The following is a 17,007-nucleotide window of genomic DNA, read 5'->3' as shown; positions in this document are numbered from 1 at the left end:
TTGCCACAGAATGAATAAAGAAATAAAGATATAAAGTTTCTACATATTATGGTTTCAAAACAGAAGAGATAAAAACATGAGGCACAGACACGTACAGACAAATACCAACATCATGCCATGAACACAAACTAGCAAAGTCATTTCCTAGTGTAAACATATAAAGCCACAAAAAAACAAAACCAACAACCAATGCTTTATAGTAGTGCACAAGGTGTACATAAAATGTACAAATTGTTGACTGGAACGCTTTTCATTTCCATATGTTTACTGCAGTACCATATATTTTACGACTTGCAAGACAATTTTCATGAGTGGTTGACTTTGCGATTGAGGACCACAGAGACTGAGTGAGAAATCAAAGAGTTGTCCCTTTTTCAGGAGAAAATTTTGTGAGCTTAAACTCTGGAAATGATGTACGACACATTTGTGCTGCGAGAAGCAATATTTTGGTGACTTGCTTTTTTCGCGAATATCATTTGACGGGAGAATTTTAAGAAACCCAAAACACAGTGAAACATATTGGATACACAGTATCCTATCCACCCCTCTGATACCCTCGTCAATACCAGAAGAAGGTAGCTGTCACAAGAGGGCAGCAGACACTGCCCTCCTGGCTACAGGCAACGGTTGAACTGCTTACATACTGTAGTACAGTCCCTGAAGAGTTTTCCACACCCAACTTGTGAATGAACCCCTTTGTTGCTCTACTAAACACTAAGTTGTCAGGGGACAACTAGGTTAGCCTTGAAATATCTCACTTGACCTTGTTGCAGTTTGGAAAAGAAAGGAAAAAGAAAAGAGGTTGACTGCGCTGCCACAGAACCCACTTAAATTTGTAGACAGACCATTGGTTCAGAGCTCCAGGTATACAGAGAATGTAAATTACACATGCCTATTCCTAGTCTGTGCTTGAATGAGAAAGCAGAGATATAAACAGAGCATATTAACCCTTTCTATGTCAGGGACTTTGGACAGTGTGTGTGACACTATGGGGGTTTCTGTGCTTACCAGTGCTCAAAGCACATAAAGGGTTAAATAAGGAAACTGCAACACTAATAGAAAGAAGAATGGAAAATCTATGACAGTCAAAGATGAAATAAAAAGACAAAAGAAGGAAGAAAAACCCCAAGGAATAATTTCAGCAAAACAAAATGGATACAACTATATCTAAATTCTGTATAACAGGATAAAAGAGTGAGATAATGATGAAGCACATAAAAGGAAAATATGTGCCTTTGGAATAACAAATAAATTTGTAAAAGTCCATTCAGAGAAAATAAGAATGAAAGAGAAAGAAGATAAAGAGAAAAAAACAGACAGACAGACAGAAAGACAAACAGACAGACAAAAGTGGAAGGATATCAAGAGATGAAACAATGAATCCTGTATATTCAAGAGTGGATAAACTTGGACTTATTTTGAGCCAATCTCCTCTTGAAAACTTTTTCTGACACATTTTTATGAGTAGCAGGTGAAACAATTTGAAGCTTCATGTCTCGGATTGCCACAGCTGGTAAAGGATAGCAGGTGGTATTCACAAAAAGGAAAATGGTTGACCATCACCACAGCCACATTCTAACAGGTGACAATATTTATTTCATGATCTACTCATACTTTTCAGGAGCAGCCAGTGAGCTCTAACATACATTTGAGGTAAGTTTCATTCACTTCGGGGAAAAATAAAATCTGATGGACAGAGTAAGGGGAAAAAAATACATGTTCAGATGGCCCCATGATATTAAATGTGTACAAAAATATGAAAATAGTAAAGATAGACAAAACATGACATAAGAACTAAAAGAACAGAAGTAAAAACAAAAGGATAGACAATTTGAACAATCGCAATAAGAAAACAAAGAACAACACGTCTTCAATGTGGTGGCATGCAATACAGTTTGCACAACTACTGGATTCAATCTTTGGCTTTGCTGCTAACACAGTAGAGCCTCATCCAAACTCGGAGTTCAATTAGGAAGTCTTCAAATGCGCAGGGACATCTTTCTTCTAACTTGGTGAAATATATTGAGCACAGATGAAGGAATTCATAGAGAAAAGAATTATCTGTACTTTTTGACTCCTTGGTTATCACCATCTATGAAAGTTAAGCATTTTTATCAGAAAATCTATGTTTTTTCAACTTGTCCAATTCAACAACTTGATGAAGAAAGCATGCTATAATAAGCTAAAGATTTTCATCGCAACAAAAATATCTCAGGTTTGTCATATCTGTGCTGCAAGTACAACAAATAATAAAGGCATATTGCTCGGTGAATTTCTTTTTTTTTTTGGAATGAGTATCAGTCTCTACGATGCATCAATTTCTCTAAATTCATCTTTATCACCAAAGAAATTTTATATTTGTTTTAGTGAGAAACAACAGATTACCTGCAAATTTGATCTGATAACACTGGTGTACATATACCTCTGGGGTAATGAATTGCTTGTAAATGACATCTTACACCACTGTGAAATTCCCCAAGAGTATTATGTGCAAGCAACATTAAAACAGGGACAACGGCTGCATTAAATATCTCAAATCTCTGGGATGATATTGTCTTCTGGGAAAATGCAAATTCATGGGTATTTCTGTCCCCTTAATCTCAAGGAATGATTATTCTGCGTCAAACTTATGTGGCAGATTTGTCTCAGGATAATGCATGCTCCTATCTTTTCATATTTTGGTTCTAATGCCACTGAAACAGCAGTAAGCATAAAAGACAGAATGGTCTTGTCTTCGCATTCCTGCTGGTGACTTCATTTTCACACAGAACTGACGCAAACATGACAAAATTCACAGATCTGAATATAAAACTGAAATTAAACACATACGATGACAGAGAGATAGCCAGATGGATAAACAGCAGACAAAAATAGATAGGTCGTCTTCTCTATCCAGGGTAACGTCTTCAGTGTTGCCACTGTTCTACCAGAGGGCCCTGCCATTATTACTACCCTAGAGTTGCCAGGTACCCATTTTATACACCTGGGTCGAGAGGGACACGGTGGGTATAAGACATCTTTTCCAGGTTCATACGCACTTGACAGGATTCATACTTAGAACCTCTAATTGAAAGTCAAAAGTCTTATCTTCTATGCCACGAGAGTACCCATAGACAGATAGATAGACAGATAGATAGATAGAAAAATGGATAGACAGACAGATGGAAAGATAGATAGAAAGATAGACAGATGGATAGATAGATAGATAGATATATACATATATAGATAGATAGATAGATAGACAGATAGATATAGATATATATATAGATAGATAGATAGATAGATAGATAGATAGATAGATAGATAGATAGATAGTCTGGCCTAGATAGATAGATAGATACAGATAAATAGATGAACTAATTGATAAATCAACAGATAGAAAGAGATAGACAGATAGAGAGATAGAGAGGAGAGGAAGAGGGAGAGAGGAAGATCGAAAAGGAAAAAGAAAGATAAAGAGACAGACAGACAAACAAATTGAAAGAAAAATAGAAGACAAAGGCACAGGCCACACATACACATTCTAATAAACATGACTACAGTATATGCTCTGTTTGGTTGCAAAATCCTCAAAGTGCGCTGCACTGTGTCGGGAGAGTGAAACTAAGACAAAGATACCCATTTTCAACATTAGTTATTTCTGGGGGTTTTGTTTCATCGTTTAAAAGGCAAAAAAGAGAACATCCACAAGCCTGAATACTCAAAAAGGCTTCTGCAGGGATGGCTGTCACCTGGGTGCCTGGATTTTGTCTCTCTCGGAGGACTTTTACCATCGCACCTGCCTCAAAGTGGAAGAGCTTGGCATCAATCATCAAAAAGTGCATGTTCAAATCGATGATATCACCTTAATGACATTCACTCATCCCACACTCCTTCATACCCCCCCCCCCCCCCGCATTCTTTCTTTTCCACCTAAAATAAGCGGAAATGAGAATTCCTTGCTATACAGAATTCCTGGAAACCCTCTTCTCAGAAAGTCAACTGAATGGAAGCACCCTTGTTAACCTTCGAATAATTTTGGGATAATTCCTGGCACCATCAAGTGAAGAAAACATCTGAAAATCACAATGACAATGACAGTCAAAGAAGGATAAACGTTAATAGAACTTCTGCCACATTTCTCCCTCCCCCCCCCCCCTTTGTTTTGCTTTACACTGACATGGAGCTAAAAAAAGGTAAAACCTCACAAAGTAAAGGATTTATCCTATCTGTCTATTTTTAAGGTAAAACCTCACGAAGTAAATTCTAATAAAACTTCTGCCACATTTCTCTCCCTCCCCCCCCCCTTTTTGTTTTGTTTTACACTGACAACCAGCCAAATAAGGTAAAACCTCACGAAGTGAAGGATTTTTCAGCAACATCATTATTCATGAATGTGGCCACTGTTCTGCCCTGAAGGTAAACTTGTGTCTCGGTGGCATCGAAAATTTGCATTTCCCCAAATCATTTTGTAAAAGGGCATACCGTGACTTGGGAAATGAATAAATAAATTGAAATTTGAGAGAACATGGAGAGCTGAGGCACATTCTAGGCAACAATTTGCCTTAATGCTGCCATTCTACTTTATAGTACTGTGCAATAAAGGTTGTCTAATGTTACATGGCACATAGATGAGTGTCTGTAAAGCTTTCGGAGTGTTTGATATAACTATGAAAAGTGTGCGATGTAAAAACATATTGATTAACCCATTGTCTTGATTCCTTCACAAACTGGCTACCTGCATCACAATCAACACTTTATAATGACTTCGTTGACTAGGGTAGAAAAAAAAATGCATCTGATTACTAACTTTGACTTGCAGTATTCACCACAACATGTCTGTACAGTACCCTTTTTATGACAGTAATAATAATGATAACAATAATGATACATTTGTACATCTACAGTGTAATACTACTATCACAACTACTACCACTACTACCACTACTACTACTACTACTACTACTACTACTACTACTACTACTACTACCACTACTACTACTACTACTACTACTATACTACTACTACTAGTAATAATAATGTATACATTCAATTCAATTCAATTCAATTCAATTCAATTGTTGGTAAAAGGCAAGTACAATAAAATGTGAATGTGGTTACAACTTGTGCATGGTTTGTCCTATAATAGAACAGTGCCCTCTGTAGGCAACAGTGCTTTTTTTTTCTTTCTTTTTTGGTCTTTTTATTTCTTTAGTACAGAGTATTCATTGCCTATGGGATTCCGGTGGACATTGTGAACAGCCAGTGATGATTTCAAAATCTGATAGCTTCATAGGAAAGGTAGGATTGAATGGGTCAAACTTTTAATGGCAACCATTTTCCTCAAATAGTCGTAACACAAAAGATGTCGTGTGCTCCACACTTCTACTTTATTGAACTGGTTCAGGAAGGAACCCATTTACAATGAGCAATCAAAAGTGAAAGGGGTTGTTCATCCTGCTAGTGAATTCTTTTGAAAGGTTTATTTCAGTATAAAATGGCAACAAACTTTTCAGCCAGGTGTACAGTCCTATTGTGTGAATGTGGAGCTGCAAACTACTAGCATTCAACTCACACTCTACTATAACAATTGCACTTTGTGCAGTAAGTTTGAAATGCTGAGGGGGGAAATTGGAAAAATGTCTCAATACCAGTGCTGCATATCATATCAAAATCACAATGATTAAAATGGCTTAAAACTTGATCCTTTTCATAAACCTTTCATTGTCGCGGGGAAGGCGATACAAATAAGCTACACCTGGCTATATCACTGTCAACAAAGTAAAGCACTTTCAAAAGGGACAAATCTGAAATAACACTGACTCACGAATATCATGGTAGGGAGAGAGAAACCGAAAGTCTAACTGACCTCACCCATCATCAGTGGCAGCTTGGATCTAGTTATGGAATCACAGAATGACTAATGCTACGTTCCTGCTGTCGTACCATCCATAACGTCCACCACAATGGTCCACTAGTAGCCAATCGTGGAATCTCTGTTTATGTCTATCATGATTTGATCCACGACTGAAATCGTGGTCTTAACCGTGGAATAATCGTGGTTATCGTATCAAGATCCTATCAGATCTTGGGGTCAGTTGTGGTAATCGCGTTGATTGTAGGACATTTTTGGACTGTCCAAAATTTACCTACAATTGTATGATCAATGCTACTACTAAGACTGCCCTCAAGATCTGATAGGATCGCCATGATTACACCATGACTGAGACCACGATTTTAATCTTGTCGCAAATTGTGACAGACATAACAAAAATTCCATGGTCAACTACTAATTGCCAATCGTGGCATGCCGAGCTGAATGCACGACAGTGGGAACCAAGCGATAACCTATAACTTTGGAACTATTTTTTTTTTATTCCTAAGCAGTCACATGGTACGTATGTGCCTACATTCACACACAAACACTTTCGAACAACTTTTATGATGGCCATTTCCCTTTGCATTTTTTAAAAACCTATTTGAGATTCCTATATGTTTCTGCAAAGTATTTTGTTAATATTTTTCCTTTTCTATCCAGTACGATGTACACAAGTGTGGGATACCCATGCAGAAGCATTCAGCAAATCATCTCATATTACAGATCATCACTTCACTCCTACTTCTATGCCACTCAAGTGCTGGCAATGTTTGGTCAAGTGACTCATTAATTGTTTATATGCTGCGTTGCCTGGCGGCACGCTGGGACGGCTTGCTTTGTTCGCTGGCCAGCAACATGGGACCCTTTGTGTAAAATGCACGCTGAAATCAATGGCTTGTAGAGAGGTTCCCGAGTGGTTCTCATGAATAGTTAGGTTCCACTGATGGATGTTTCTGCCATCATTCCTTGATGATTAATTCTCATTCTTTTCATGTTTTTGTAATTTAAATCTTCTGCATCTTTCTTCACTCAAGAATTGCTTCAGAGATCTGGGCCCCATTTCATAAAAGATGTTAGGATAGCAACTCTAGTTGGAATGGCAACTTCTCATAGCAATAGCCAATCAGGAAGCTGGATTATTACCATGACAACTGCAATTCTAGCAAGTTGCTATCATGTCATCTTTTTTTATGAAATGGAGCCCTAGTACCCTTCTGTGCTCCTAAATAAACATACAGGAATTATGGCACACAGTCAGAGCCATTTCACTGCCTTGATCAAAATATGCCAACAAAATTCAATCAGAAACTGAATTCCTTGTGGCATGAAAAACTTCCAAGATTTGCAACACCTGGCTGCTGCAGTGTACAACCTGTATATCACACATGCAATTAGAAAGCATTGATCAAATCATCATAACCTAATGATTCAGTCTGTTTCCACACTTTCAGAATGTTTTGGTCACATGATTTTAATCCTACATTCATCTCTTTTTAAGGAGGGGGTACAATAGAACATTCAGGGGGAACTACTGTATGTTTGTGCATTGTATATGATTTATATGATATTAGATCTGTGTGTGCTGAGGTGGCCAGTGTTTGGGATTACGGTGGGTTAAGTCTTTATACCTTTTGACCCCTTATCAATTCAGATATTAGGTTCCACAGAACAAATCATTCACCTTTCTATACACTTATATCTTATATCACGCAAGCTCTTGAGATAAAAGTCACATCTTTTCAGTAGAAACTTTGATGGTGCAGTATAAATGCATTGACTGTGTAATGTGTGTGTCTGTGTGTGCATTTCTTAATGACATTACACACTGTCTGGTGTATGACCACAATCCACGTAATACCCACATGACCCAACCATTGTGATAACCACTTTAATATACATCTTGTGGAGATAATAAGAGCAACGCACTTGCTAAATACAACCATGCTGCTCAATTCCCAAGTGTATGACGTATTCTCACAAAGAATGAAAGTCATAACAAGGAAAAAAAGTCTATCCACTTATAGTGACCAGCTTCTTAAGACATGATGAGGAAACCTTCAGCACAAAGGACAACTAGTAAATGCAACTAATCACCACTTTAACTTAACAAAGAAAAACAAACACTCCTTCAATACATAGAAACAAAAAGTTCAAAGACAACGAGGCATGCAGAGTCTATGGCTACAAAGCTAGAAAATGTACAAATATGTACTGGCTATGACCAGAAAAAAAAACAACAACAACAACTTATTCTCCTGTATATAATGGTGGCTCTGAGTTTCAAAGACTGAATAAAAATATCAGAGAAATACAGCCATGATTCAGTGGCATTTTGTCAAAAAATCAAACTTTGATAACCAGATATCGTATTTCTCCCCAGGATTAACGCACTGAAATCAAATTCCTACAGGCAACGGGTTGATATCAAGAGTACACACCAACAAGAGACCCGCGGGTCTAGCGCTCACCTGAGTATCGCAAGTTCACCTTTCACGCAGTCACTAATCTTATTCACAGCTCTACCAAAATTTGACCAGGCATTCTCAAGTAGAAGATGAAAATGTACAATAAGGGCCCAATTTTTTTAAGATTCCTTAATTTGGGGGGATTGGGGCCCCCGGGGCCCTCTGGGTGGGGCATGGTGCCCATTTTGATAAATTGAGATCCTGACCCCCTAGGGATGCTACCTGCCAAGTTTGACAAAAATCCATCATGAGGTTTTCAGGAGGAAGATGAAAATGTACAATTCAGGCCCCCATTTGGACCCTTCCAACCACCCCCCCCCCCTACCCAAGAGGGGCACCCCTGGATCTCCTATGAACAAACTTGAAACTACAGTCATTAATGCACTCACTCATAGTATTATCTCAGCTCTATAACTTCTGATTCTAGAGAAGATTTATAAAGATTCCTTCATTTGGGGGGTTTGGGACCCCTGGGGGCCCCCTGGGTGGGGCATGGTGCCCATTTTAACAAATTGAGATCCTAACCCCCTAGGGATGCTACCTGCCAAGTTTGGTGAAAATGGGTCATGGGGTTCTCAAGAAGAAGATAAAAATGTACAATTTAGGCCCCATAAGGACCCCTCCTCACCCCCTCCCCTGGGTCCCAAGGGGGGCACCCCTGATTCTGCCATGAACAAACTTGAAACTACAGTCATCAATGTACTAACTCATAGTATTAACTTAGCTCTATCACTTCTGGTTCTAGAGAAGAAGATTTTTGCGGATTCCTTAATTTTGGGGGGTTTGGGCCCCCTGGGGGCCCCCTGGGTGGGGCATGGTGCCCATTTTAACAAATTGAGTTCCTAACCCCCTAGGGATGCTACCTGCCAAGTTTGGTGAAAATGGGTCATGGGGTTCTCAAGAAGAAGATGAAAATGTACAATTTAGGCCCCATTAGAACCCCTCCCCACCCCCCTCCCCTGGGTCCCAAGGGGGGCACCCCTGATTCTGCCATGAACAAACTTGAAACTACAGTCATCAATGCACTAACTCATAGTATTAACTTAGCTCTATCACTTCTGGTTCTAGAGAAGAAGATTTTTACAGATTCCTTAATTTTGGGGGGTTTGGGCCCCCCTGGGGGCCCCCTGGGTGGGGCATGGTGCCCATTTTAACAAATTGAGTTCCTAACCCCCTAGGGATGCTACCTGCCAAGTTTGATGAAAATCGGTCTTGGGGTTTTCAAGAAGAAGATGAAAATGTAAAAAGTTTACGCACGACGCACGACGGACGACGCACGACGGACGACGGACGACGGACGACGCACGACGCACGACGGACGCCGGACGAAGGGCGATCGCAATAGCTCACTTGAGCCTTTGGCTCAGGTGAGCTAAAAAGTCATGCACATGACAGAACTGATTCCTTCAAATTGAAGAGAAATTGCAAAAAATGAGTCTAATGTTTGTGAAGTCCTTGACTGCTTAGAGAACCAGCAACTGAGATATGTGCAATTTTTTTTTTATTAATTTGATTTGATTTTTAGCTAGACTGCAACACCAGTCATTAGTTCTTGGGTTAGAATCTGAAATACACAAATCCTGTTGGTGTAACTGTCATTGCTATTCTAATGATTGACCAATATTTGTTATAGCAAGCATTTCCTTCATTGCTGTAGTAATAACAGTTATTTTGATAAAGGAAAAACTGTAATGAGTTTCTGAAAGTAACTTGGTAAGAAATAGTTATTGGTAAACTGATCCAGATCATGCCATAGTTTTATAGCCATTCTAGAAAATGGAGAGTAATGTATCTGTATAATTTCCAATAAAATGGCAATTAATGGCTCCTCAATTTCATTTTGGGAGGATTTCATTTTCGAGCATTGCAACATCTCTACTCTTGATTTTGGCTAGGAAATTCAAAACCACCATACATGAGTCTATGTTGGGCAAAAGGTCTTAGGTGCCATGAGCAATTTACAGACTGCTAGAGATAGAATTACACAAACTGCACTCGGTAGGTAACTTGTTTGTTCATGTTGATCTAAAAACTACAAACCTACGCATGCATAGTGCATATCAATAAATAAATGGAATGAAATGATAAGCAAATATTTGTTTTGTTTTTCTATACAGGTTATGTATTGAGCATCGTCCCCCAAAGACAGGTTATCCATTGAACAGCTGATTTTTTTTAAAAATTAAATTAAACATGCTAGCAAACCAATGTCTTGAACAATCAAGTGTAACTTATCTTCAAACATGGCTAAACCTGTGCCACCTTTTTATGCTTTTATCACTGGTCACATCATAGAAAGAAATATATTTTGACTTCTTCAGAAAAGACATGTGTGATGAAAGGTGTGCTAAAGAGACTATGTGTCAGTAAATTTTATAAGAGTATTTATACGGATTTGCTTCATGTCATCAGTCATTTGGTGCTTTTGTTTTGTTAAGTTCTTTTAAAATTCCTGTCACCAACCTTGCCATGCATGCATTTCTTGCCACCCAACACCAATGACCTTTTGCCCAGCACCTTACACATTCATGAACACAAAATAATAAAGATTGGCAAGAGGGACCTGCCAAAAATACCAGCAGTAAACCCATTCATAAAAGAGAGAATATATATATATATATATGTGCGCTTCACCTAAAACACTAACACTTTACAACCAATAACACAAGTCCAATAGATACACAAAAGAGCTTTGGAATGGTAGATTCTTCCTTGAAATGATGATTAATGCCAATTTATGTACTAGTACTGGATGTCATAAGATGTATGACTGGCAGGTCCTTCAAAGAGGATCACAAAGGACGTTTGTGATAATAATAGCGATCAGCCACATCATTTCACAAATGAAACTGCTTTAATCAATAATCAAATAAATGCAAACCTTTCTTTGACCCCTTTGTTTTATATTGTACGAAGTTTTACAAACTTTTATGACCATACAATCAAACTTCCTACATACGACTACTGCTTTATTTGCTAGATTAAGAACAGCTAAGGATCTCAATACTTAAAAAGTATGATTTGATACTTGTAGGCATATCAATATTGCAAAGGTAAAAAGAATTTAATTAAATCTCCAGCAGCAAAAGTCACAACAGACTTGCGAATAAATCTTCTTCATGAAGAATACATGCAGGTTTCTATCGCACAAATTGAAACCATTCCAAAGCTTTTGTCATAAAAAAAAATGTCCCTCCTGAAATGAAGAGAGGAAGGGTGTCTGAATCTGGTTTGGAATCCCTACCTGAGCGAATCTCGCCTGGGTTCATACATAGCCTTCATCGTGTTAAGTTTGTTTGCTTTTTTGAGAGGACTAGTGGTGAGGTAAGATCGGGATTAGGAAGTTAGAAGTGTCATGGGGGTGGGGAGGTTGGGGTTGGTGATGATTTGAATGAATACAGGTGGTGTTGTTCATCAAAATGTGAGCAGAACAAAATGGGGAGAAAGAAAAAAAGATGACAATGTTAGTAAACAGTGACATCACTTCAAATGACAAAATGAATCTGCTTTGACAAACGCATTTTTAATCACGACAGTGCATGTGAGAGATCACAACACATCAGCCCTATTGCCAACTAAATGATTTGTTTTAAAAAGATGAAACCCTTTTATATATTACTTCACATTTTAGGTAAAGCGGTAGGGAAATACAGAATGCTACTAGTGTATCTCAGTATGTCATATGGTATCTCACCCCTTTAAGCTTTTGAGTATGCACCATAAATGTCATAAGGATCTTAATCATTTCTTTTGCTAAAGAAAAATCACTCTTGCCCAGTACTAATATCTTAACCACATTTGATGGAAACAAGTTGACCGTTTCTTGGAGTACTGAATAGAGAAGTAAAAATATTAGATTTTGACCTTGATTGCTGACCAATAACCTCACCGACTTTGAAGTGGGGATAAAATACAGGAAAAAAAAAAATGTTTCATGAAAGAATGGTTAGTAAGTACGATGACATAACGGTATTAACATTAGACGGGGAACTAAGGAAGATCAGAAGACACAGAGCAGTGATCTTGCTACATTTAGTTTTTTATTATGCTGCCACTAGATCAGTAATTGAGTTCAAGCACGTGATGAGTTTCTGTTACTTTCTAAATCTGCTAAGCTTCTGATTAAAGTTGAATTTCTGATTTTTTTTTATTTTTTATTTTTTGGGGGGGAGGGTGACTTGCATTGTATTAGAGGGGGATGAAGAAATGGTGCGTCATGTCAATTGCTGGGTTTAATTGTTAGCAGCAGTGTCACACACGAGGATGCAAGTCAAGATGTGTCAGCTTTATGATTGGTTTAGATTTAAAGCAATGGAAATGGACCTCTGGTTATTTTGTTTCCGTGGGGTCATATACTCACGAAGGTTCATCACGGGAGAAGCTCGTCAACGACACGTTGCCGCCGCTCGAAACGACAGCATTTGGGGCGATGGACGTGAGTAGTCCTCCTCCAGACGAGAGGGCAGTACCCCCTGTGGTCAGTGGCACACTGGAGGCCAATGACCCCGTGATAGAGGTCAATGGACTACTCAGAGAGGTCAACGACCCAGTGAAGGGAGTCAGGGGAACGCTGGGCAGAAGTGGCTGCTGCTTTCTCGCCGCCGAAAAGTCCACGGCTTGGTCGTAAGAACGCGGGATCTGTAGGATGGTGGGTGAGTTGCTGCTGGCTGAGGTGGGCGGGGCGGGTGAAGGGGACTGGAAAGAGGAGAAGACTGACGCGGCCGGATTTGGCAGTACGGGCTGGGGAATGGACAGCTGGACGATACCAGATGAACTGGACCCTGCAGCCGACATCTGTTGGGTTGGTGTCTGAGGCGGAGGGGGCGTGGGTGCCGGGAGAGGGCTGTTGAGCTGTGAGAGTGGGGTGAGCGGTGAGGAGTGGTGACTGTCGGCCTTGCTGGACTTCATGCTCAGGTCCAGCGTGCCGTTGCTGTCCATCTTGACCAGGTCCAGGGGCTGCTGCTGCATGGCAGTGGTCGTCGTTGGCGCCAGCGACTGGGGCAGCTGCATCGGTATCGCCAGGTGGGGCAGCACATTAGGCGGCAGCGACTTGAGGGAGAGGTTGATGGCTGCTGCAGCCAGAGTTGCCTCGCTGCTGTCCACCAGCCCGTCGTTGGGCAGCGCCGGGCGCTTGTGCGGCGGGAGCAGCCCTGCCGCCGAGACCACCTTGGGCGCGATGCGTTTGTGGCTGGTGGCAAACTGACCCGTGGTTGGGTTGAAAGACGCCACGATGGAGTCTGAGGGGAATGGTTTGGGGGTGAACTTCTCCAGCGGGGTGGAGCGAGGTGTGGAGGAGCTAGAGATGGTAGTGACTCCCGTCATCGGATCTACTTCCTTCAGATACATCGGTCTTCTAGTCATAACAAGATCCAGAAGGGTGGGGAAATCAATCACATGATGAAATCAACACATTATTCTTTTTAAAGAATCAAGCTTTGAGACAAGATTAGAAATATTTCTAAGTCATATGCACAACATGGTTTAATCTTGACTGGGACATATGCCCAGGAGTCTACATTCATCAAGAAGTAAACCCTGTGATTTTTATCAAATGGCTGATTGAACTCAAACAAAGCATTGTTTGATGTGCAATTTTTGTCTGCGTTTCTTCGCAATATCCAAATTTTGTTTTCTCATTAATGTAAATACATCGATTTTGACAACAATGTGTATCTGCCATCCCCAAATGTTACCAGCATACTACAATGTTAAAATGGTTAATCAATTATCAATCTTGGCAATCAGATGTGATTCCTGGGTATGAGATTCAGATTGACCAATTTAGACAAGCCTTTGATTGAATTTTGTAGACATCAACATAGTAATTTTCATTCTACTGCCCCCCCCCCATTAATCAAAGCTTGGGAATGTTAAATTCACAATAGAAACTCTACTGAGATTTCTTTTAAAAAGCAAGAGCTGTAATTTTCCCAATTTCATTTACAAGATATTCAGTTACAACAGATGTAATTATCGCGATGATCTGCATGTAATCAAAATCTGTTTATATTGACCAGAATTAACAATGACAGTTTGTCTAGTCCATGGATCATTATTGGTTTTTATCATGTAGACATGCTTTAAAACATCTTGTATACCAGACATTCAAAACGAATGCACGCTGACACAGTCATGTGCAAGATAAACCTATTTCACATTTGCTTTTTTAGTCCATGGACTAAACTCAAACCATGGATTACCGGTACATTTAAAGACCCGGTTTCGTTGGGATTCATGGTTGGCCGGATTCATTTGCTGCTCACCAGGGTACAATCGAAAACTACAACTATATGTAATCAGAGTATACGCTCATCGGTAACAATTGACTTCAGTCAAGATTCTTCAGCTGAGTGTGTATTTCCTCACAGAGATCAGCGATAAAGGTCTGTGCAATTGCTACGAGGAATACTGTTTACGCCGAATATTTCGTGAGGTTTTTATTTTCGCTAAATTTCGCGAGTCAGGTGATATTCATAAATCAAAGACACACGAAAATATTGACTCTGATCCAGATGTGGATGTGACGTACACAATAGTCATGCACATTTCTCCATTCAGTACAGGACTCCATGATCGCGAATTTAACCACTCGCGAAATCGTCAGGAATTCAAGATTCGCGAAAATTTAGACTCGCAAAATATATATGGCGTATACAGTATAGCCTAGCCGGGCCAGCCTTATCACTCCATGGTATCCCACACTATGGGGTCTTTAAACTACTTCTCTGAATTTAGATCCGGATATCTTCAGTTTGTCATGCGGCCATAGAGGCCAGCTCACCCTATGACTCTGTTGTCGCTGGGAACACGTGGCGTGGAAGTGGGTCCGTGTATAATGGCCAGCTTCTCGGCGGCTGCTATTGGACAACCGGACAGGCTGTAGGAAACAGAGCAAGAATCATCGTGAAGTCCAGTACCCTTGCTTTACTGTATTTTCATCTCATGGGTACCAACTCAAGTCCAGAATAGGAGTAGGGTAATTACAGGAACAGTTCATTCCTTAGTGGCACAATACTAGAGAAATATAGTAACACTGTGAGCTTTCTAGCAGGAACAGAGTTTGTTTTGAAAAACAACTTAATTAACACAGCAAATTCTATTTGGACAATATGTATCATATGATCGATCAGTGTACTACCTTTCATCTTTCAACATTGGTAATGCATCATTTTCAGTCTAAAAGCAATGAATCATCTTTGCGCTATTTTTTCTTATCTCAAAAAACACAAAATTTTGCAGCTTAGCATGATTAATAGAATGATTACAAAACATCCTTTGTGGAAACATAAACAATTTTCAAACATTCATTTTCCAAGCACTTTGAAGATGATTTCATGTCACAATTCACTTCTGCATAATCCATCTTGGTCAGCCCTATACAAATCATTGCAATGAAAAGCATGCAAAAAAAGTAAAGTTTTTTCAATGATTAATGGCACATATTGAAATATCACTTAACAGGCTTACACATATTGATCTATAATTGAAAAAGGCTCACAGGAATTATTGAAGTATTGTCATGGAGGCTTAGGGCCTACTGCCAAATTCATGTTAAGTGCAAGGTTAATTAATCTACAGCCAGCTGATCACTGGTATCAACCTGGGTTTATTACAAGCCAGTCTTCAGCTTACTCTTGAGTAGATTAGGCTGATTCCAGCCAAAGTGAAGCCTAAGGCAATAATAATGCCAATCTCCTCTTACCTGCGATGTGAGTTTCTGTTACTGTTGACATGTCCCCGCCCTGAGCAGCCTGGGGTGGGGCACCTTAGGAAAAAACAAAGTATTAAAAAAAAAAAGTTAACAAAAAGTTGAACACAGCTGGAGAGCAAATCTTTATTTGCCATTCAATTATCAAAACTGATACCTGTTTGATAAATAAACTGCTTGAACAAACTGAAGTGCTTGCCTAAGGTATCAATTAATGACGCTTACTCCATGTGCCCATTTTCTTGTCAAATACCTACATTGTATTCAAAATAGGAAAAATCTCATTTTAGTGACAGATGCTTCATGCACAGTTTCAGCAAATAAAAATCTAATTATGGTGAAGAATGACGAATGATGAACAAAGTTTATCGCAATCAATATGTTCGGTCGAATGAGAGGAACGGTCTGCATTTTCATGAATCCTGTGTGGAAAGCAGGTCAACATGCCATGATTCATAAGCTTCATACACACATAGCATACACACACATAAATGTTTATACACACACGCAAACACACACATGCTGTCTAAAACACAACGAATGCCATGCATCCACATACACACTCACAAATACCTGATACCACACACACAGGCATTGGTAAATGAATTAGCAACAGTCCAACAAAAAAGTTATTCAGAACAGTTATCGAAAGGCCATGGAAAACAAAACTCATAAAACTCTGAAGAAAAATTACAATGCCGTTTGTGTCACCCACATGGTATGCATAATCTATTCTTAGTGCAGTGTAACCTAAGCTAGATATGCATATATTATACAGTCCATTGTATGACAAAAATACACTACTTTTAATGATGCCCTTAGAAACCAAGTGGGATTCTTCTATTTTTACATCCACATTGTAAACTCAATTTTCATTCTCTCTCCCCACATGAAAACTGATCATATCGCTAGATTGCAAAATAGGAAAACAATGCCCACTCCTTGCTTGTAGATTTCTAGAGAGGCTAGACAAAAAA

At 39.4% G+C, this 17,007-nt stretch overlaps 1 protein-coding gene across 1 annotated transcript in view; it reads right to left on the bottom strand.

The window, feature by feature from the left end:
* The window catches only part of LOC139735421 (uncharacterized), a 139,467-nt gene that overhangs the window by 8,467 nt on the left and 113,993 nt on the right, over nucleotides 1-17,007 (bottom strand). The window contains exons 11-14 of the mRNA XM_071646174.1: nucleotides 16,025-16,087; nucleotides 15,104-15,199; nucleotides 12,683-13,675; nucleotides 11,567-11,635 (exon numbers count right to left, since the gene is read on the bottom strand). Of these exons, the coding sequence (XP_071502275.1) occupies nucleotides 11,567-11,635; nucleotides 12,683-13,675; nucleotides 15,104-15,199; nucleotides 16,025-16,087 (1,221 nt within the window). The remainder of the gene's footprint in view (nucleotides 1-11,566; nucleotides 11,636-12,682; nucleotides 13,676-15,103; nucleotides 15,200-16,024; nucleotides 16,088-17,007) is intronic.

Source organism: Diadema antillarum, unplaced genomic scaffold (genome assembly GCF_040938485.1).
Source record: "Diadema antillarum isolate AM-2024a unplaced genomic scaffold, OU_Dant_1.0 seq00000577_RagTag, whole genome shotgun sequence".
Lineage (NCBI taxonomy): Eukaryota > Metazoa > Echinodermata > Echinoidea > Diadematoida > Diadematidae > Diadema > Diadema antillarum.
Note: the sequence above shows the minus strand (reverse complement) of the source record. Positions and strands in the feature narration are given on the sequence as shown.